This window comes from Parasteatoda tepidariorum, chromosome 1 (assembly GCF_982258835.1).
Source record: "Parasteatoda tepidariorum strain Cologne lab strain chromosome 1, Ptep-v5.0, whole genome shotgun sequence".
NCBI classification, from domain to species: Eukaryota; Metazoa; Arthropoda; class Arachnida; order Araneae; family Theridiidae; genus Parasteatoda; species Parasteatoda tepidariorum.
In genome coordinates, this window is record NC_141755.1 from 29,012,388 (window position 1) to 29,035,014 (window position 22,627).

The 22,627-nt window shown below is 26.7% G+C and overlaps 1 protein-coding gene across 6 annotated transcripts; it reads right to left on the bottom strand.

The window, feature by feature from the left end:
• On the bottom strand, positions 1-22,611 carry LOC107437859 (mitochondrial 2-oxoglutarate/malate carrier protein). 6 transcript variants are annotated; one of them, XM_087160979.1, is made up of 12 exons: positions 22,429-22,583; positions 21,329-21,421; positions 18,025-18,110; positions 16,961-17,022; positions 15,995-16,085; positions 10,030-10,110; positions 8,266-8,391; positions 7,002-7,092; positions 4,951-5,041; positions 3,515-3,614; positions 2,063-2,114; positions 1-735 (listed from the first exon to the last, which is right to left on the bottom strand). In XM_087160979.1, exons 3-12 carry the CDS (start codon positions 18,093-18,095, stop codon positions 556-558), a joined length of 945 nt encoding a protein of 314 aa, XP_087017105.1. In that variant the 5' UTR covers positions 18,096-18,110; positions 21,329-21,421; positions 22,429-22,583; the 3' UTR covers positions 1-555. The 6 variants fall into 6 exon arrangements, with proteins under 6 accessions (XP_087017105.1, XP_087017111.1, XP_087017087.1 ...); XM_087160985.1 differs by having other exon boundaries at positions 22,511-22,578; XM_087160961.1 differs by lacking the exon at positions 21,329-21,421 and having other exon boundaries at positions 22,429-22,611.
• Between the last annotated feature and the right edge of the window lie 16 nt (positions 22,612-22,627).

Sequence of the window (22,627 nt, forward strand, 5' to 3'; positions counted from 1 at the left end):
TGTAGTAACAGATTTTATTTTTATACTACAACTAAAATTTACACAATTTACTGAACTTGAAAACAAAAACAAGATTATACAACACAAATAATAATGCACAATAAATTGTATATAAATATCCATAGGTGTTGTTTGTTTCCAAAATACTTTAAATGCAAATCAACAAGTTAAACAACAATATATAATCTTCTCAATAATACTAATTATTGATTATAATATTCATAAAAGTTATTTTAATCAATGTACAATATACTACATTCATGGCACTAGTGCACAATTATTTAAACATCTAACAATTCAAAAAAACAAACAAAAGCATATTTAAGTAAAGAAAAAGGATATACCGGGTTCATATCCAAACTTATTCCAAAAAATATTTTTGAATAAATTTCATTTTCCCAACAACGGAAAGTCGGACCCAAAGATATGAAAAAAATATGCATTAATTCGTCAAGCAAAAATATAAATTTTGATTTTTAACTAAATTAACAAAATATAAATTGTTATTCCATAATTGCATGAATCAATTTAAAGAGCTATAGTAAATCTTCTTGATTAGAGTCCACCACCACCTGATGTTTTATCACCTAAAACATAGAAACGGTAATATTGATTCATTTGCTCTAAGAATATGAAAGTTAAAACTGTGTGTGGTCCCAGTCTAGCATAATAAGGTGTAAATCCTTTCCATAAGCTGAAGAATCCTTCATTTCTTATCACCTTCATAAGCACATCCTATATTTTAAAGAAAAAAATGTTTTTAACTTCTTAATTAGTGCAACAAGTAAGGTTTATCAAAATAAATAAGTTTCAAAAAAATAAATATGTAGTAAGTATGCCAAAAATGACCAACAGTTTGAATAATTAAACAGAAAAAATAGAAGATAGATGCTGCATAGAAAACGAAATGTGTTTATTTTCATCAAATTTCAAAATTTGTTATAAAGTTTAGCAACAGATGGCAAAGTTGGCTGGAAAAACTGATTTCTTATTGTATGTCAGACCATTTCAACTAAAATATAAGCACTGAAATCTTTAGACAACCCCGTTAGACCACCACATATAGCTGCTGCAAAATTTCAAAATGTTTTATATTTTTTTCAGTTATCAGTGCCATCTGTTGAAGAACATTCAAATTAATTTTAAGAACTAAATTAAGAATAAGGTGTAAATAAAAACCTAAGCAGAATCCAAGAAATTGTATTTCTATCTCATTCCATTTTTTGTTAATTGATTTATCAGACTGCCAGTCATTTATCAGAACAATCTATGCATAAGTAATTATATCATTTTTACCAAAACAAGTAAAGCATTATCGCAACAGCCCCTGGTGGGCACTGGAGGTCATGGAAGTTAAGGCTTAACAGTTTCGTGACCAACAGCATGATTGTGGAGGCATGTTCAACACTGTACGCAAGAAACCTTTACTTCCCAGACAAGCTCGTACCCATCAAACTGAGGCTTGGTAGGCTTCAAGCCACCACTAAGGATCAAACCCCAGTTCTTTATAATAACAGTTCAGTGCCTTAACCACTGAATTATTGCGGCTATTTTTACCAATATATGGAGAATAAATTAACTAGTGGTAGTCATTTATTTATTGTCGTCGACTTTTGTGATCCCAGTGGAGAAAAAGTAGACAAATGAACACAATTGTTTTTGTGATTAAAGTAAAATAGAAAGGTAAAAAAATAGAAAAGTAGAATAAAATAGAAAATATTATATTACCTAATATATCAGAACTTATATTTCCATAAAATATTTTGGATAGTAACTCATTATTTTAATTATAGTAATATTTTTAACTAGTACAAAGTTATACTGCAAGGTTTTCTTTTTAGAATAAAATGTTTTTTTTTAAAGACAATTATAGGAATAAACTACAGAGCCAATGCATGATAACTCTATAAAATAAAGATTAGAGCATTAGATTTGCGTTAAATCATATATTTTGGATAAAAGAAGAAATAAAATATTGTGTTAGATAAAATCTAACCCAATATTCTAGAAATACAAAATTATTTTAAAATACTAAAATTAAATATACAATGTTAACACTTACCCCTGCACCTCTGTATTCAGGTTTGCCATCTATCATTTTCATGTTCTGTATCCTAATTTAAAAAAGGAAGAAAAAAACATTTAAATTAGATACATATACATATATTACTTCAAATAAAGGGGCAAACATGGTACATCAGGTCGGCAAACTTAAGCAAATTAATAAGTTTAACCTTTAATAGAATCAAAATGAACTTAATAACACGCTAACTTTAAATAAATAGATTTCTAGATATAATATACCCCATAGTGAAAGATTCCGCAAGTCAGAGACTTTATTTTCTTTGAAGAAAAATAAATCTTTTTCCTAACATAAGATTCTTGAAAACATTTAGTTTTACAACAAAAACACATTTTAGTACTTCTAATAACTATTCCTGTAATTACTAGACAGAAATTACTATTGCTAAAACAAATGCTCATGCTGTAATCAAACAAAAAGAAAACTGTTGAAAAAATTGTAAAATTTTTCAGATTTGTTATTAAAGAGCACAGTAAAAAAAATTTTCTTCTCATTTTTCATTGGTATTGAAGAACTAAACTGTAACTGTAACATGAGGCCTATAAAATTGTATGCTAATACAACACGAACACCTTGAAAAATAAATTTTTTTTTTAAAAAAAAAAAACACTTGATTATCAATTTTGGAAATAAATAGGAAATACTATTGCGGAAGCACTTATTTAAGTTGTAAGCAAACAAAAAAGAAAAACCATTGAAAAATAGTAAAATTTTTTGTGTTATTCATTACAGAGGATTATAATTTATTAATAGTTTTTTTTCACTGATATTAATCAATCTATTCATATTAGATTTGAGCAATAACAACCATTAACATTGTAAAACTGCAATTTTATATGCAGAAGATAAGGGAGCTGTTGGAACAAAATCTTTGTGGAAGACTTTTTCAGTGAAGGTAATTAACATTTGCATTCCATGAAAAGAAAAGCCACAAAAAAATTTCAGGATTAGTCTGAACACAAGGAAATTTAAACACAAGATCACACTTTAACACTTTTCATTCACACTGTGGTCAGAGCAAATTGCAAACAGGAATTTGAATTCTGAGATCATTGCATACTTGTGACGAAATGTAACAGTATCTTGATCAGGAGAAAATCTGGAGAATTGAAGCATATTTTTGCCATTGGTAAATAAGACCATTTATTTTGCAATATCGGTATTTTTAATACATTATATCTATAGAAATTCATTTGGGGATTCGGAAAATATTTATTACATTAAAATTTATGCCATTTTTGTCTGGATAAGCAACATAAACAGAATGCTTATAAATAATAAAGTTTAGATATCCCACATAGAACATCAACAATAAAACAGACTTAAAAATATATCATAATGAGTAAACTTTAAAAAAGTCAAATGCACTAACAGTTATCAAAGGAACATCGGATAAAATAATTATCACAAAATTAAAATGCTATTCATTACCTAGTTTTAGCTATATCGACTGGCATTGATGCAGCTGTTGTGATTAGACCACTGATCATACTTGAAACAAAGTGACACATTATATTATCTCTAAAATAACCTAAAATACAAGTTGTTATTAATAAAAAAAATATTTCAAAAAGACATTTAAAAAGAAAGGCAGCATTTATCAAAATATGAAATATATTAAGTTATAACTATACAGTGTAACCTTGAAAATTCTGAAACCTGTGAAAAGCGAACAATTTTATTCCACTTGTAATGAAAAATAATGGCCTAAATCAGATTTAAACTTAAGATACAGAGATATGCATGCCATAACATTATCATGTTTAAAATCCAAAACAATAACTGCTGAAAAAGCAATTTGAATTCATAATGAAATTCTCACCAATCAAGAGTTTAAAAAAAGTGACTGTTTCACAATGCCCTATTCAAAATTCAGTTTGCTTGTTGAACTACTATTGCATCGAAAATTATGTAATTTTAAAATCAACATGGCAATCTGTATAAATTCATGCCAACAAGACAACTGAGAAAACCATAAGGATTTACTATAAAATCATTGAGAATCGAGCATTTTAAAAAGTTGTTTCTAAAATATGTGTCAGAAATCTGTAGCTGTACTGTACGAAAAAAAAAAAAAAAGAAAAAAAAATTAACAAGACTATACGTTTTCATAATGAAACCTTAGTGAATACAGTACAGCACTAAAAAGTAATAAGCAACTTAAAATTTGTGTTTCACAATTATTTCATATAAAAAAGATCAGGATCTTAAAAATCTGTAGCAATAACTGTTGGAAAAATGATTGAATTGAAAATTAAATCAATTACGTCAAAAAGTGAGTACTCAAATGCATAATTCAATTTTACATGTTGTTATAATTATAACTCTATTTAACTAAAAATAATGGGATTCCATAAAATGTGTGGAATTAATAATTATCTAAGAAATATTAGACAAGTCTATGTGAATTGATGATTTAATCTCAGAAAATAGAGCACATTGGCCAGATTTAAAATTCATGTGTTATAGTAGTGAAATATCAAGATTTTAAAAACCATGGGGAAATTCATGGAATAAGGAAAAAATAAATCAATTACCATGTACTCATACATTTTTTTTTAAAATATGGGTCTGTAATATTTGAGGTTTCTGTTGTTTTAAATACATTAAAAATCAGGAAATTTCCTAATTTCTAACCTTCAAAACAATTTCACAGTTCCAATTTTAAATCATTTAAAAAAAAAACTATCTGTTTGCAATGTTTAGTCGAATAAATAATACATGAATGTTGAAAATTGCAAGGAATTACTTACAGTTCTAAGCTTAAAATAAAAAGTTTAACTTACTTAATAAACTCTTTTGACACATTATTTTTTAATTTGAATTTATTGCTTTGATATAATTTAATAGACATGTGTTTAAATTACCTGTATTGAGTAAAATCTGTTTTGCTTGAGAATATGAAGCTAATTGTGCAGCATTGACTACCATAGCTCTACCAATAGTTGGAACACACCCCTATATAAGAAAATAAGTATATTAAAATGCTTTATCGGTTTTGAAAAAACAAATTTTTTAGTTTGTTAATAAATTAAAAAATTCATTAAGTTAATAAATTAAAAAATATTACTTCAGTTACGATTACAATCCAGAACTTTGATAGGTTAAATTTATTTACTTTATAGCAAATAAAAAATATAAGTACAAAAAAATACCCAGACATTTTCCCCAAAAAAATGCTCATAATTTATGACGATATTTGATTTTGATCCACCCTACGGAGACTTAGAACCATACAAGAAATAGGGTAAAGGCAAATGTTTGATACTGGCCAATGATAACTCATCACTTTGTCTCGTTTTAAAAAACACTTTTAATTCTTCCCTTTTTCTGGTGAAAGCCTGATCGTAATCGTGAACATGTTCTAAGATAATAAGTAATTGAACTATATAATTCTTTCATGAAATTCGGTCAAAAGCATTTTGTTTTGGACATAGTGTTAAAGGTGACAGGTTCTACGGTTATGAGAAAACACATTTTATTATGAATTTGTACAAATAGAATAAGAGAAAAATAAAAGAGAAAATTTCTAGAATTGAAACAATGTACAAAAAAAAAAAAAAAATTTCTAAATTCCAATCCCAACAATTAATTTGATACAATATTAGTAATTTTAGTAAATAAAAAGATCTTTTTATTCTCCAAATAATAGTATTTAATTTAAAGTTTTTAATCTTATTATTATTTATAAGTTTTTAATCTTATTTTTCTACTGATAAATACATGTTACTATAAATTACCTTGAAATCTTGTGCCTAGATCTGCTTAGCTTAATTTTTATTATATATTTTTAATAATTGTTTGTTATATAGTTTTAATAATTGTTTGTTATATAGTTTTAATAATTGCTTGTTACTTTAATTACCTATGACAAGGTAAATAAAATTAGCAATTTCTGAGTAAATCAGATCAATTGTTTTTAAATTAAAACTAAATGCACTCTGCACTTATACAATTCCAATATCGCATTATTTTAGCTGAATCCTACTTTTTGCAGTTGCTATGCAGGAAAAAGTTTTTAGACCCCTGATTCATAACAACTCTCAAGATATTTAGCCAGTACAGTAACTCAATACATGCTGAACAATGCGCTTTAATTAATAATTTTTTATATACAAAGCGTAACACAAAGATCTCCCTATACACCCCAGCATTGAAATGCGTTTATAATACAGGGTGCGTAGCCAAATCTTTCAACAAAAAATAAGCACCTTTTAAGTTATTTTTAAGAGCTCAAAAACTATTTTTAAGCACTATATACATTAACAAAATGCAAAATAAGTTTCAAAGATTTTACAGGATCATGATAAAATAACTAGTTTCTGACAAAAAAACTCTTTTCTTGGTTATATTAGCCACCATAAGAAGATAGAGAGATTTTTCGGTTCAACTTTAGAGTATAGAAAATGAAGCCTGAAATTGAGAATATCTAGCAAACTGCAGCAGAGTTGCACATGAGAATGCAATAATCTCACCGAACCCAGCTCAGTAGACGCAAATCCGGACTTGCAAGTATTTCGTCAAACATGTAAAATAATTGGCTCTTTCATACGCTAATCAATCGAAGATACGCTGAAATGAATTGTGAAAACGTTGAATAGAACAATGTGAAAAGCACACTTTTGCATAATAGGTTCCGAAAATCGACATGGTAAAGAAAAATATCTTATTTTCGAAAAGGGAAAATTAAGCACTTTTTAAAAACACCCAATAAAAAAAAGCACCTTTAAGGGCTTTTAAAAAACGAAAGTCGAAAAAAAAGCACCTTTAAGCACTTTTTAAAAACGCTATGCACCATGTAATAGATGACTTTTTAGTAAACTATTAATTAATAAAAAAAAAAATTCTGGTATTTCATAGAATGTAATATATAAGAAGCAGTTTCAAACAATATTAAAAAAATAATAAAAAAACTTACCCGCCACAGTGTAAGAACTCCTTCTTCGCGAGTTATTCTAATGAGTGCGTCAAAAACATTTTTGTACCCCCTCCGCTCAGCTTCCGGAAGCCTGCATAACACACAGTTATTAGAAACATAGATTACTTTATTGAAAGACAATCACTTGGGAAACACATACAGATAAAAAGAAGACAAGAAAATATAATATTTTGCATTCCAGTTTAAAAAAATAAATTAGATTTTTCTTTCATAATGGTTTCAATTTAAAATCTTAATATGGAAGAGACATAATGTCATTAGAGACAAACACAACTCCAAAAGTCCACTATATTTTAATTTTTTTAATTTTTTTTTAAAAAAAAAACAGCAATATAATAACACTTTCATAATTTTTCCTTAAAAGTCTTTTCATATTTTTTATCACTAAAAATTAACTATGTAGAAACTCTAAAAGTAATAAGTGACTAATGGTACTTTCATTTACGTCACACTAGAGCTGCACAATGGGCTGTTGGTGATGGTTTGGGAAACATCCCTGAGGATGAAAGTGAACAATCAAAATAAATATTTTTGCGACATGTTTCATAATAATGATTTTTAAGTAATGACTTCATTTAATCATTTTCTTAGCACTATACCTTACAAGCCAAGACTCTCTCAATAATCATCATAGATAAAGTTACAGCAAATAATTTGGGTTAATTTGTAATTAGAAATTTTTTTCCTCAGCACTATTGCTAGTTACAGACTAAAGTTGTCTCAGTTAGTATCATAAATCAGGTTAAAGAAAATTATAGGGAAGAATTAAAGATTAATAATAAAGGACAAAATTTTTTCTTCCTTAGTGCAATAACCTGACACAGGCCAAAGCTATCTCAATAGTAAGTATTCTCCATTGGGTTAGCAAAAATTATAAGAAATATTTAGGGTTAATAATAAAGGATAAAAAGTTTTCTCCAGCACTACAACCTTTTACAAGATAAGGCTCTCTCATTGGGTTAAAGAAAATTAGATAGAATAATTATGGATTATAAACTATTACTTATTCAACATTACAGCCTGTTACAGGCCAAGGCAGTATCAATAAATATAAATTTTATCGGATTAATAAGGTTTTAAGGAATAATTAGGCAAAAAAATCAGAGAAAAAAAATAGAATTAAGGTTGTTTGGTAGAATTTTTGAAATTTATATTGCAAATATAAACATTGTATTAAGGTTTAAAAAAGAAAATGGAAAACTACACAAATCACTATTTTTACAAAACAAACACTATTCCTTACCTTCCATCAGCTGTCATACGAATCAAAGATATTTCAGCTGGTGTTCCAAAAAAAGCACCTACTGCTCCAGCAGCCATACCGATTCCTGCTTTCATAAAGAAACCGGGAGGTTTACCACTATCTCCTCTATAAACAGTAAATAAAAAAAATTATCTATTTTCAAAATATGAGCATTTCTTAAAAAAAATTTCTACTAAGACAGTTCACAAATTTACGTTTATTTACATTGTGTTAATCTAATTCAACATGTGTTGTCACTGACGATATGAAATATTGATTTAAGAATGGGACGAAATAGAAAAGTACAGTTTGCTGCACTCTGCTTAGTAAACTAGATAGTTCCATCTCCTCAGTTCTATAATTATTTACAGAGCTTATTAACAAATGGCCTTGCTGACAGGAAAAACTATAAAGCAATGTGTTCTGTTGTTTGTTAAACAATTTTAAATGAAATATTTTCATGGGTGTACGTTAATTTTGTTCTCAAATAGTGCCACATCGTATCTGCAAATAATGATTACTTTAAAAATGTTGTTTTATAATTTTGCTAATTTAGCAACACCACCCGTTGATGAAATCTTTTTAATTCATTTTGAAACTTGGTAAGAAATAAATTGTTTAATTTTATAAGCAGAATGCATCAAATTAAAAAATTTTTTTCTCACTTTTTCAGTTTTTCTTTAACTGATTTTTCAAATCTTTAGTTCATTATAGAACACCTGATTTTTTATATCTAAGAAATCGTTGAAGGATTTTAAAGAACAGGTAAATATCCTATTAATGATAGTAATAACCTAGCATAATTCAATATCCAAAAAAAAAATCCATTCATAAACATAAATATTGAAATATTTATGAAGAAACCCATTGTTTCGTAAAACTTATGTGAAGCATATACATACGTATGCAGCACGTATACGTATGCAGCACGTATACGTATGCAAGAAAGTTAATAAAATCAATACAATAAAAGAAAAATAATTTTAAATGCAATATGATTGCTATCAATCCATATTAAGTTATCTTGATGCAGTTAGTGAAATAAAAACAGCATAGAAGTAATTTTATTTTAAAAACACAGAACTTTTATTAAATATATTTTTTATATTTTTTTTAGTATTTTAAGTTAATTTAGGTCAAAATTAGTAAAAAATACCTATATTTAGCATTTTAATAAATTATGGTTATGAAATACAACCTGCATCTTTTTCTACGTTAAAGGGAAAATCTTTTAAACACGGCTGACTTCCAAACAATAATTTTTAAATTTGCAGTCATTTAGATCTGAGAGAAAACACTTATTCATCATTAAAATTTCTTTACTATACAAAATAAATTATTAATAGCTTTTTGAATATAAATGGGGAAAAAAACTTAAAACTACTTTTTTCGGATTTTATATTTTAGTGCAATATAATTCAGATAATCTAACAGATTTAATAACTATTAAGACTGTTTCTTATAATTAAAAATACCAAAACAAATTTTTTGTTTGCAATTAGAAAAAATATATATAAAAGGGACACCAGTGTCCCATCAGCGCCAAAGGGTTAAAGCAGTTTAGAGAGAATTCTTATGTCAGATATTTTCAGTAGGTATATTTAATCTTTAAATTTACACCTCTTATGAAACTTTAATACTTCAGTACAAACTACATTACAGGTATGAAAAAAGGAAACCATAAATAGATTTTAAAAATCAAAGCAATAAAAATATATGAATTAATTCAAACAACATAAAAAATATTGAATACTATTTACTTACGAAAACTTCTGAAATAATGTTGAATAAACTCCCATTCTGACAGTTGTGTAAGATGCTTGACGTAGCAAGCCAGCAGAAAGCCTAAAACATATTTCAAAGCATAGTAAAATTTGCTTTTCAAATAAATTTTTACATCATGAAAATTTTAAAATCAAAATCCACATACAGTTAGTGAATAGTTTATAGCCTTAAGACTATTACTTTTATAGAAATTCCTGTTATAAAATAATACTTTTAAATAAAGAAAAAATTAAATATTAATTTAGCTTTAATAGCTATATTAAATGAAGATGAAATAAACTGTCACAAACAACCTAAATCTAGTCAATAAACTTGCTAATTGGCTACATTTTAAATAAAATAAAAATTAATTACAAACTAAAATAAATAGCTGAAATCAGGGTTGGGTTTTTGACGTCAAAAAGTGGTTTTTGACATGACAAGGGTATAATACTGGTTTAAACCGTCAAAAACCCGTCAAAAATGTCAAAAACTAAAGTTTGCCAAAAAAATATATAAACTTCAAAACTACCAACAGTTGCCATGCATTATATTGAAATTTAATTATACTATAGGTAATCAGCAGGTTTTAAAATATTTTTTAATTAAAATTAAAGTAAAATAGCAGATTTAAAATCTCAGAAATTTATATTCAAATGCATGTGCAGAAAAATTTTGCACAAAATTTTTTTAAATATTTATATTTTGAAAAAAAAAATTTTTTTTTTTTTTTTTTGATACTTAAGAAAATTAAAAGTTTATTACTATGCATTTTTGACATACAAGGAACATATAACTAATATTTATAAGGAACTTACAAGTTATGTTGTATAAATACAAACTTGATACAAGTGTATGAAAAAAATTTTTAATGTTATACCGAATATCTTTATTATCCAGATTGTTAATTTGAATTTAAAAGTAGTTATATTTGTGAATAATGATAAATATAATTCATATTGTTTATTATATTTATTTATAATTATTACACTTATCATTTTAAAACAATTTTTACCTCTTAATTTTTTCCCCCACTTGTATTAAGAATACAAATAAATGCATATCTTGAAAGCAAGAAGTAATTTTTCAACAGCTGAATATTTAGATATTTAACAAAACTATGTATATAGTATTTAGCAAAATGAAATTCACAAGTATTTGGATAAACTAAATTTTCAGCACAGTAAATGAATAGGCTGAATATACTGTAAATCGACACTAACTACTCTGTGTATTTAACAGAAAGCACTTAAATTTGTATTGTCTTATGTTAAAAAGATTATTAAGAAGATTTAAAAGAATATTAAAAAGATTTTTCTTTAAAAGATGTCTAATGTGCAAAACTGCTAATGTTTATCTTTAAAAATGTCTAATTTTTAGTATAATCTATACTATACACTAAATTTGGTTATAAATAAATTTCTTAATAATATCACTGCAGATTTTCAATAACACATGAAAATGAATACATAATATTACAAAAGATGTGAGCTTTCAAAAGTACAAGATTTTGGTTACTATTCAAAATATAAGTGTTTTCAAAATTTTAAATTTATTTTTTCTAGAACATATTTAGAAACACTATCCTTTATAAAAAATATATAAATTTTATTAATTAATATATAAATTTATTTTATTAATTAATATATAAATTTTATTAATTAATTAAATTTCACATATAAATATAGGTTTTTGACATTTTCGACATTTTTGACAGTGAGGTTTTTGACGTGACGGTTTAAACCATGGTTTAAACGGTCAAAAACTGTCACATGTCAAAAACCTGCCAACCCTGGCTGAAATTGATATCATTTTAGGACACAGATTTTGATAACTTTAAAAATACCTAGCTCTTAAAAATAACAATGTTCCTAATGAAAAAGAAAAAACTTCCCCATAAAATGAAAATTTTTTAATAATCAAAGAAGAATTACAATCTAAAAATTATTTCTATCCTAAGTTTAGAGAAAATTTTATTAACATGTGTATATTAATAGAAAGTGAGATACAATTTCCATTATAGTTCGAAACAAATTTTAAATAAAGCGAAAAATAACATATGGGAAAAAGAAAGTTTTGAAAGAAAGAATTTTGGCAGTTATTAACGATATAAAAAGCAAAAATATTCTTAAAGCATTCAGTAAAAAATTATTTGATAATGCAAAAAAACCACAAATGATGGGTGAAAAAATATTCTAATGTTTAAAAAAAAATTATAAACGTAAAAAAAAATTCTCAAAAGAAAAACAGAATCTTCAAAGTTTAAAAAAATGGCTGTAATGAAAAAAAAAAAAGGTTAAAAAAAAAATAAAAAAAAAAGCAAAAGAAAGAAAAATGTCATCAAAATCCATTAGTAACCATCATCATTGTGCAAGTAAATTTAATATCATAAATATGTTTGTATAAAGCAACTTTTCAAACCCCCAAAATTTTACTCAATAGGGGGTAGACTTTTATAGCAGCAATAAAGTTGGGCATTCATTGATCCTGAAATATTAATACAATATAAAAAATTTAATAGATATGAATAAATCTGTATGAATTTACCTCTTAACTATTTTTAGTATGCTATAACAATTAATTTTGCATTATCTCTCATCACATTTCCTTCCCACATTAAGTTTTTTTTTAGAAATTATACTTTAAATTACATTCAGAAAAAAATATTAAGTATAAGAAAATTAAGATAATTTAATCAAGAATTTTTCAAAAAATATAACCAGGGTTGATTGTGGCACTGAGTGAAAAACCCTGAAAATTTTATGTACAAAAAGTCTATATGATTTTATAAACCATACATGATTCATATTTAACATAACTTTTTGCACTAACATTTATAATTAAATAACCTACTAATGCAGAATATCACACCTTTAGAGTAACTAATTCAAGAAAAAAACTTTATTTTTACAAGAATTACGATAATGGATTTTAAAATCATGTGAATATGAATTGCAATAATGGATTTTAAAATTGTGTGAATATGAATCGCAATATTGGATTTTAAAAATGTGGAAAACAAATTGCAATATTGAATTTTGAAATTGCTTAAATACAGTTTTTAAATCAGATAAATGCAAATATTGATGTTTGACATTACTAACATGTGAACATGAATCGCAATATTGGATTTTAAAAACTCATGAATACGAATTGCAGCATACAATCACAGCTGTATCACACAATGAATACTTTTAAAACATGCTATAAAGTTGCAAATTTTAAGATTCCAGAATATCTGTGGAGGATTTTATAATGCTAGCAGAGTTATCTTACATATCCCACTCTGCAATGAATTTTGCATTTGCTGAGTCCCACAAAAAATTTTCTTTACCAACCATCTAAAGGAATTTGAAAATTAAAATAGAATACAGTGAACTCTCACTTATGCACCGGTGTAAGGGGCCAAGAGAAAAAAGCGCATTAGTGAAAGAGGCGCATAAGTGAAAAACTTCAAAATTCTAAAACGCAATGCAAATTGCAGTGACAATATGAATAAATATGTTTCTAAAGATTTAATGTTAATATTTATACTGTTTTGGTATTTACTATAATTATACAAAGAAAAAATTTAACATACCTTAAGACAATTTATTTTCTTACAAAATAATCTTAATACATGTTTGTATTTGTTTTTCCAGTTCATATAAATGGGATAAGGGGGTGTTTCAAAAGCAAAATTAAATTGTAAATAGTCAGGAATAGTGTCTAAAGCTTTCAATACTGCTGTGTGATTTGGAGAAACTTTATCATCTTGTCAGTATCATCCACCACGTTCTCATCATTCACAAGTTTTAGTTAGATATAAATGAACAGTTCTTCACAAAAAATTTGAGTTTTATGGGAGGGGGTGAAACATATCACATGATAAATTTCTAAGAAAAATACTTGACGTCATAATATGCTGCACAATAAGTTGTTCAAGTATTTCCCTCACTAAACAGATCACCTCCTTTTATGTACTCATAATGTCCATCTGACTGCAAGTAAGTGATCGCGGTCTCTTTCATCTTTCGTATTCCAGGTGTCTTCTTTTTCTAGAAAACAGCATGGGGGTAAAACTAACCTCTGGACAAGAGGAATTGGTCATTTTCTGAAAGATGAATGTGCTTTCATTGTTGTTGGTGTAAAAGATAAGACACCCTATTCAAAATTTTAGAAAGAATCTCTTTCCAGAAACAGCAAAAATGAAAAGGTCACAGGGGGAAGCAAATTCAATAGGATCTAACAGCATATATTTCTTTTTATCTGTAACAAGGATTGCTCATTTGCTTCATTTTTAATTTAAAACATTTTTTCTTAAATGAAAAAATATTTAAAGGATTAAAAAATTAAAATGCCAGCCAAAAATTTCGGCGCATAATTGAAAAATTTATTTTTAAAGCGACGCATAAACGAACGATGTTTATCATTATTTTCCTATCTAATGCACTGGGACCTATAAAAATCGGCGTATAAATGAAAAAGGTGCATAAAAGAGGTGGTGCATAAGTGAGAGATCACTGTATTCCATACTTGTTTTTTTTTTTTTTCATCTGTTGACTTATATATCCAACATAAGAGAAATTTACTATCTCGTAAATAGGAAGTCGACTTATACACCGGTATATAATGTCATCGATTTTTTTTTAAAAATTACTCAATAAAAAAAAGTCAAAGCTAAAGCTTATGCGTGTATTTTGGACACATCTTTTATTTCTAAAACAAAGATACATTTTTCAAAAGGTCAGAGAAATAGAATAAATTCATTTTGAAAAATAAATTCACCTTAAACATTCTAGAATAAAATTTAGTATGTCATTTAAATTTTTATTTCATAAAATTTAAAAAAATAATTTTTCATTCTGAAACAAATAAAAAAAAATACACGAATCTAAAAGGCAAAGATATTAAAAAAAATAGATAAATTATATTTAAGACACATAACTACAAAAGATGTATCGGGTGCCATTACTTGATTGGACCTGGAAAAAAAATTTTCACAACCCGTTACCAGGTCCTTAGTCTCACAGTCTGGTATCTTCACCGATTAACCTTCATTTAAATATAACCTTCAAACAAAACTATTCATAAAAAAGGCACAGATATAGAATCGTAACGTTAAGGACAGCAAAACTGCTATACTAATTTTCTGTTCAACATTGGTTTTAAAATAAAATTTCTCACAGAGAATCAAAAAGTATAAGAGATTGTACTAAGTTAAATCTCCATGCAAGTAAATTACGTTATAGTTATAAAATGATTAAAAATTGAACCCTAATGATTAAAACATTTTTGATTTTTAATATATTGTAATTCTGCTAGAAATTTTTTAAAATAACCAACATTTATCAAAACCTACATTTATAAATGCTATTGAAAATTTAAGTAAATCAAATGAAAAATTAATTAAGAATTTCAACTGTTATCAGATAATTCCACATCATAGCAAAGTTTAACAATAGGTATTCAATATCTCTGAGAAGTCATAACAAATTTTGTTTAGAAACATGTTTTTAGATATAGTTTAAAAATAAAAAGATGTTTTTTTTCTATGTAAAAATTTCCTCAGGGCATGCTCAAATGTGACTTTCCTTAGAACTTGGTGCAAAATATTTGTTCCATAGAAAAAAGAATTTAGGTAAGTTATCTTATTTAGTTTTAAATAACATGAACAAAAAATCATAAATGCACAAAAAGTAATATTTCTATAGAAGTATATCACAGTTACATTTAATTTCAAAACTCTTTTTCAATTAACCTAATAGCATCTGAGTTTTCATTAAAAAAATTAAGCTTTCATAATTATTATATAAAATTTTCTAAAAAATATACTAAAACGTGAAAACTTACACAATGGGGAATAAACATATAGCACATATATGTGTTTAATTTTCCGCAAGTACAAAATCACGATTATGTTTTTTTTTTTTTTTTTGTGCTCAAAAGACAGTTGAGAATACAAAGGCAAAAACAATTTCTTTACCCAACATAAAGACCTGATATTCCCTCATTTCTAATAACACTCTTTATAGCATGTAAACTAGTTTTATGCTCTTTAGCCTTTCCACCTTCACCTAAAAAAAAAGTAAAAATAAGTATTAAAAACGCCTGCAAACAAAATTTTGTGTTAGAAGACAAAGAGTGATAAAAAATTTCTTTCTACAAACAAGAGAGAGCTAAAAGTAGGCACATAGTGTCCCAAAAATTATTGACAACTTGAAAACTCAATTATAATGTCACAAAGGTGCTGAGAGTTACCCTTGCTTTTACTACTTATTTATTAACTTTTTTAATACATTAACCATTTTATAAACCTGTAATTATATTTATGATGATTCAGTATTGATTTATTCAGAGAAAAAAATTTATAAAAAAATATGTTAGTCAGAGAAAAATAACAAAGTTTAATAACATTATATTAACATACTGAATTAATTATGAAAAGGATATGCATTTTAAAAAAATTGCACAAGTATTTTTCATCGAACTTTTCATTTCAAAATAAAATAATCAAATTCAACAATAAAGTAATATGTTTTCCTGATAACCATTCTAAAAGTTTAGGAGAGTTTTTTTTTTTTCTTTTCAATTTTCACTTCGCAAAATCCACAATTCAGTTTATTTCATTCATTTTCAGCTTCTGCTTACACCAAATTCAAAATTAGGCGATGGTGTTCCACGCGGGTAAATTCAGTTGTCTGATATAAAACAGAACTTAACTGTAGACCTACTATATTGTTGATAAAACAATCAATTTAAATAATTTCACAACATTAAAAAGTTTTTATTTGGTTAAAACAATTACGATTTCTATTGAACTTCATTCATAAAATAGGGTATTGCCAAAAGAAGGATGATTATTCTGGGTCCCATAGACAAATATTAATGGGGATCGCTGCTAGCAATTAACAAATAAGAGCTATAGTTGGAGTTAGAACACAACACTTACCACTGAGCTGCATTCTGTTTTTAATGAGATCAAGAGGCTGTACAAAGCAAGTAGCTGCCATTCTAAAAAATAATGGAAAAGTAAATAATGAAGGATAGAGATTTTTTCACAGCAAAAAAATTATTATATCAAAATTTTTGAACGAAGAAGTGTTTTACAGAATTTTCTGTACACTTTAAAATGTTTTTAAATAATTAATGCAAAATTTTCTAATTAATTTATAAGAATATTAATGCGCACTCAGTATTGAAAATCAAACAAACATATATCATTCACCCATATCTCTCACAAGTCCTTATTCAGAAAACTCTTTACACGGTGTTTAGAATAAGGTATTTTGAGTTTATTAACCGAACTGTTTCACATCACAGAGCTTTTGGAGCCTGCTCCAAATTTCTTTAACTTTTGAAAAGTTTATCATTTCCCAAGTGAGATCATTTTTCTTTATTTAATAATAATTCCTTTACGCAGATTTTAAATATTCCCTTCAGAAAACTAAACTACAATAACAAAAAAAACCATTTTAAGGATTAATAAAATACAATTTACAATTTTTACCAGCTCGGGAAACATTCCTACTGAATGTGGTTTGATCGTTCCACTTAAAATATTCCAATCAAATTCTCAATTTCTAAATGTATAATTTTATATGAATTTTTATTTTGATGAAAAGGTGACAAAAATATTGTTGGAACAGCATTGAAAAATACTTTGTAATAAAATGAAATGCTGGTAATCAAAAAATTTTGAATTCTACACAAAATCATTTATTTAAAACAAAAAAGAAGGAAAGAATACTCTCTTGACATGAAAACCAATTAAACTTTTTGGTTTGTTTTCAAACAGCTTTGTCAGAACAGTTTGGAGTGGGTTCCAAAAGTTCTGTATCTAGAAACAGACCCAACATGTCTTAAAATTTCTCAAATCCACAACATTGCTTCAAATGAATAAAATAAGCATTTTTGGTAACATTTTTCAGAAAAAAAAAATCTTGATTTAGCATAAAATTAAATTATTATAAACTCTTTTAAAAATAAAAATAACATTCACATTATTTTTCTTACCCTGCGGTACCACCAAATAAAAATCGAATATAATTTGGCATGGAAGGCGGAGGAGGTTGAGATGCTGCCATTTTTGTTTTATAATTCTGGAAGAAAAAAAAAAATTTGTACTTAAAAATATATATCTACAACAACACTTGCAATAAAATAAACATTTTGCTTAAATTTCACTCATACAAAGAAAAGGTAGAAGAGAAGATATACATTAAAAGCAGCTAAGGCATAGTTTTTTTAAAATGAAACATGCACAACTTAACACTATAAATAGATACAAAAAAAAAATTTCATAACAATGCTTATAAGTGTAATTAAAGAATGATGAAAAAAAATATTTAAAACTAGAAACTTTAAAAAAAAAAGGGGGGGTAGAATTCAAAGAACTGGGTAAAAATGAAAATGCAACTCTTTGAGGGTAAAGCCAAAGGGCTCTATTTGAAAGAAGAGAATAAGAAGATAATTTTAATTAGTAATGCATGCTTTAGCTTTTGTTCCCAGTTAAAGGGATAAACTTGTAGGAAAAAATCTTTTCTGTTAGAAAGAGTGTGCTTCTCTATAATAAGAAAGGTCACGAAGGATAATAAAAGAAGAAAAAAAAGTTTGAAATCTTAAATGTTAGAAAGGGAGTAATCTAAAAATTATTAAAAACTGAAATTCATGAAATTAAATATTTTAAGGGTGGGTCTGCTCCTCTCAGCCCCACCTAGATGCATCAATTTTTGTTATTTGTTCTCTTGAATAAAGAATTTTAAGTTACTTTTTTTAAGAAGTTTCAACCAAAATATGAAACATATTTATTGCATTTACATCAAGTTTACTAATAAATACACTTTCTTTCAACAAAAGACTTAACATTTTTAAGCATGACTAAATTATGATGAAATGTTACATAAACGCACTATTATCTACTCAATGTAACAAAAAATGTTCTTTTTACGATTAAAATATTAGTACAAAGCTCTATTTCTAAGCATTTAAGCCTATTTTATTCCCAACTTTGTTGTTGTGTTCAGATTTTTTCATATTAAAAAAGGATAATCTTAGTTTAAGTATTTAATTCTGCAACTAATAAGAGATAATCTACTGTTTAATAAATTTTAATGTATTCTTAAATAATAGTTCTATCAATATCTGTAGATAGAAATAACTTCACAAAATTTATCTAAGTTAGAGCTAGGAAAATTTATTTCTATAGCAGGGTTGATACTTAATTAGTGGAAGAAATCACTCGAGTTTTCAGAGGAAGAATTCTAAAAAATAATGCATGTATTTTTAACTATGCAAGAATGAGTTAACACACGAAAATAATTACGTTGGACAAAAAACACCAGAAAAATCAAAATCGCATGAAAAAGTTAGAAACAAGCATTAAAGACTATTTATCATTATCAATCTAAAAGCCTTGAAAAAACTTAAAAGATTTACATTAGTTCAAAAAGCCCCACTTGCATTATCTCTTTGGCGCCTTGGTGATTGCAGTTAACAAAAATAGGCACCGATATGAAAATATCCCCCAAATGCTTTCAACATACATATCATCGGTAAGTTTTTAAATCTGGACACAATCTGAAATGTGTGTTTATAAAAATGGACATAGCTCTAAATGCATGCTTATAAAAATGGATGCAGCTTAAAATACATGTTTACAAAAATGGGCACAGCAAAAAATTCACCTTATCAGTTTTTAACCTAAATGTAACAACTAAACAAAGAATTAAATGCTAGTTTTTCCTTTCTTATTTAAAAACCAAGCATAATCATTACGGGGCCAAGTCCCAGACATCAGGATCGTGGTGGCTAGGTATATTTAAATGTAATTCTTTAGGTAATGTCTTCATATTCAGAACTCTAAGTAATAAAATGAGTTTCAAAATTCTTACAAGGTAAATTAAATTTACAAGTAATTTTAAAAAAATATATAGCACCCATGGCAAACTTGTAAAAATAACTGATGACTTTGCAAGTCTTTGACTACAAAAAAATAATAATTTCATAAAACATACCAAAGGACTCACACAAATGGACATAACTTTGTAAATGGAATTATTTCTATATAGTGATCTGTTGCACCAACTAGAATCGTCAAGATACCAAATGGATTTTAAATGTGTAAATTTGATTAAAAATAAATAAGTAACGATGTATGCCCAGGGAGCTATACCCTTCTAGTTTTACCTCTTCTATGACTTTTTATTTCAGTTTCTCGCCAGCCGCTCATTGGGAGTTGCAATGACTTGGAGATTATTCTACCGCAGATCACAATATGGAAATCTTCCTTTACAAATTTATTTGGATTCATAAATTAATTCTTTAAGAAAAGTAGAATACTTATGTGTACGCAGTAGACAAACAGAATCAAATGCAAAGACCATTTTCTTAAACACGCATTTCGAACTACACCGATTTTCTCAAACATGCATTTTGATTTCTGTTCATTTTCGTAAACACAGATTTTGAGCTATGTCCATTATTATAAACAGATATTTTCAACTGCGTCCATTTCACACTGATTTTGATCTGTGTTCCGATTTAAAAACTTTCTGACAATAGATATAAATAAATATTTACCATTATTGCAGAATATAGGCAAATTTATATTGCCCAATAAAATACATGTATTAGTTTTGTACATCATGATTTAATACAGTATGTACATCATATTTTTTTTCATATTATATACATGGAGGTAAGTATTCTCAGAAGATTTCTGTATCCCATATCGTGATCTGTGGCAAAACAATCAAATCTTGGCAACTTCCCAGCAGTGGTTCGCGAGAAGTTAAAAATAAACATCACAGAAAGTAACCAATTCGAAGGATATAATTCATAGTGGCTGGAATGTTTTGATATGGTGATCTGTTACGTCAACTACAATCGCCAAGGTGCCAAATAGATTTTAAACTTGTACATTTTTATTAAAAAAATATGGATGTTTGCCAAGGAGTGGCTACAAGTTATACCTTTTGAGTTTGACCCTTTCTGTGATGTTTTTTTTAAAGTTTTTGACAGTCCGCTGCCCGAAAGTTGCCAAAATACTGCCACAGAGCACGATACACTTTTGCACATTTTTTTAAAAAAAATTCTAGTTTAAAATCAATTTGGCGCCTTGGCGATTGTAGTTGGTATGGCAGATCACGATACAGAACTATCCCCAGTATTCTCTTGTTCGTAAATATTTATTTATACAGAAAGTGATTTACAAAAAAAAACTTTTTAAATTTCCCAAGGTGCCAAAAAGATTTTTAACTTGTTAATTTTTTAAAAATAAATATGCAGACTTTTACCCATGAGTGGGTTTAAGTTATACCTTTTCTGTGATGTTTTTAATTTAATTAGTTTCTCACAGGCCACTGCCAGGATTGGCAATTACTTTGAAGTAGATCACAGTATGGAAATCTTCCTATTTAATAAACAAATACATTCAAAGCCATATAAATCTATATAAAGTTCTTCTGATCTAAATATTAGCTAAATTTTTAACTCCAGATTTTGTTTATTTTCTACAAAAGTTGTTATTTTAAAAAAATTTATCATCGGTGATTGAAATACCTTTCATTACATGATAAATTTTTATGAACATGCTTTTTAAATAAATTAATGCTGCTAAATATAAATTACGCCTACATTTTCTTTAAGAAAGAAGATCAAGAAGATTAATAATGTAAAAGACCTTGCATTGTTTTGATTTCTTCTCTTATTAAATGAAAACAACTTTATAAGGACAGTTATGTTTTACAACTTAATTTTTATATTATACAGTATTAATATTCCTGAAGTTAAAAAAGTCACAATGAAATATGAATAAAGATATGGTAAAAAATATTGATATGAAATGTTAGATAATAAGAACATTTCACATACAAACTCGAACAAATATGGAATGTATATTCACAAAAAATATGATGGATATTCAACAATATGTTCCACGCATTTGTTATTAAAAAAAAAATACTATACCAATCATAAATTACTCACATTCGTGTTCAAGAAAACTATATTAAAGTTCGGGACGAGGAAGATGTGAAAAAATCTTAAGAGGAAATAAGAACTAACATAAACTTTAATTTATTTCCGAAATCGGATTACGATTTTACGAATGATAAATTTCCATAGGATGAGTGTAAATTTTCCACTACTTTGTCGATTTTGTAATATTCAGTTTATTCAGTCCGAACTAATTAAAACGTTTTTAAAGTTCAGTTTGAATGGATTTTTGTGAGAAAAAAAAAAAGTCAAGCACGTGTTTTTGTTTTTATTTTAAATTTGATTTCTTTTTTTTCTTCCTCTCTAAGTTCGACCTTTTCATCTTCAAGGAGTCACTTTCAACTTCCACATAAGGGTTACCGGAATTTGTAACAGGGATGCTAAAAAAAAGTTAATTTTTGAAAAAGGAAAAAAAAAACATACTTAGTGTTATAATTTTCTTAACTTTTCTTTCAGTTAAATTGTTGAGATTTTATTATATGATATATACTTTATACTTATATACTTTTTCTTTAAAAAACACGGTCCCTTCGTAATTTTTTATCTGCCAAATAGTCGCCAAATGACATTTCTATCCCATGAGGTTGGGGAGTGGAAAATGAAACCAAGGGACCCTGTGTTC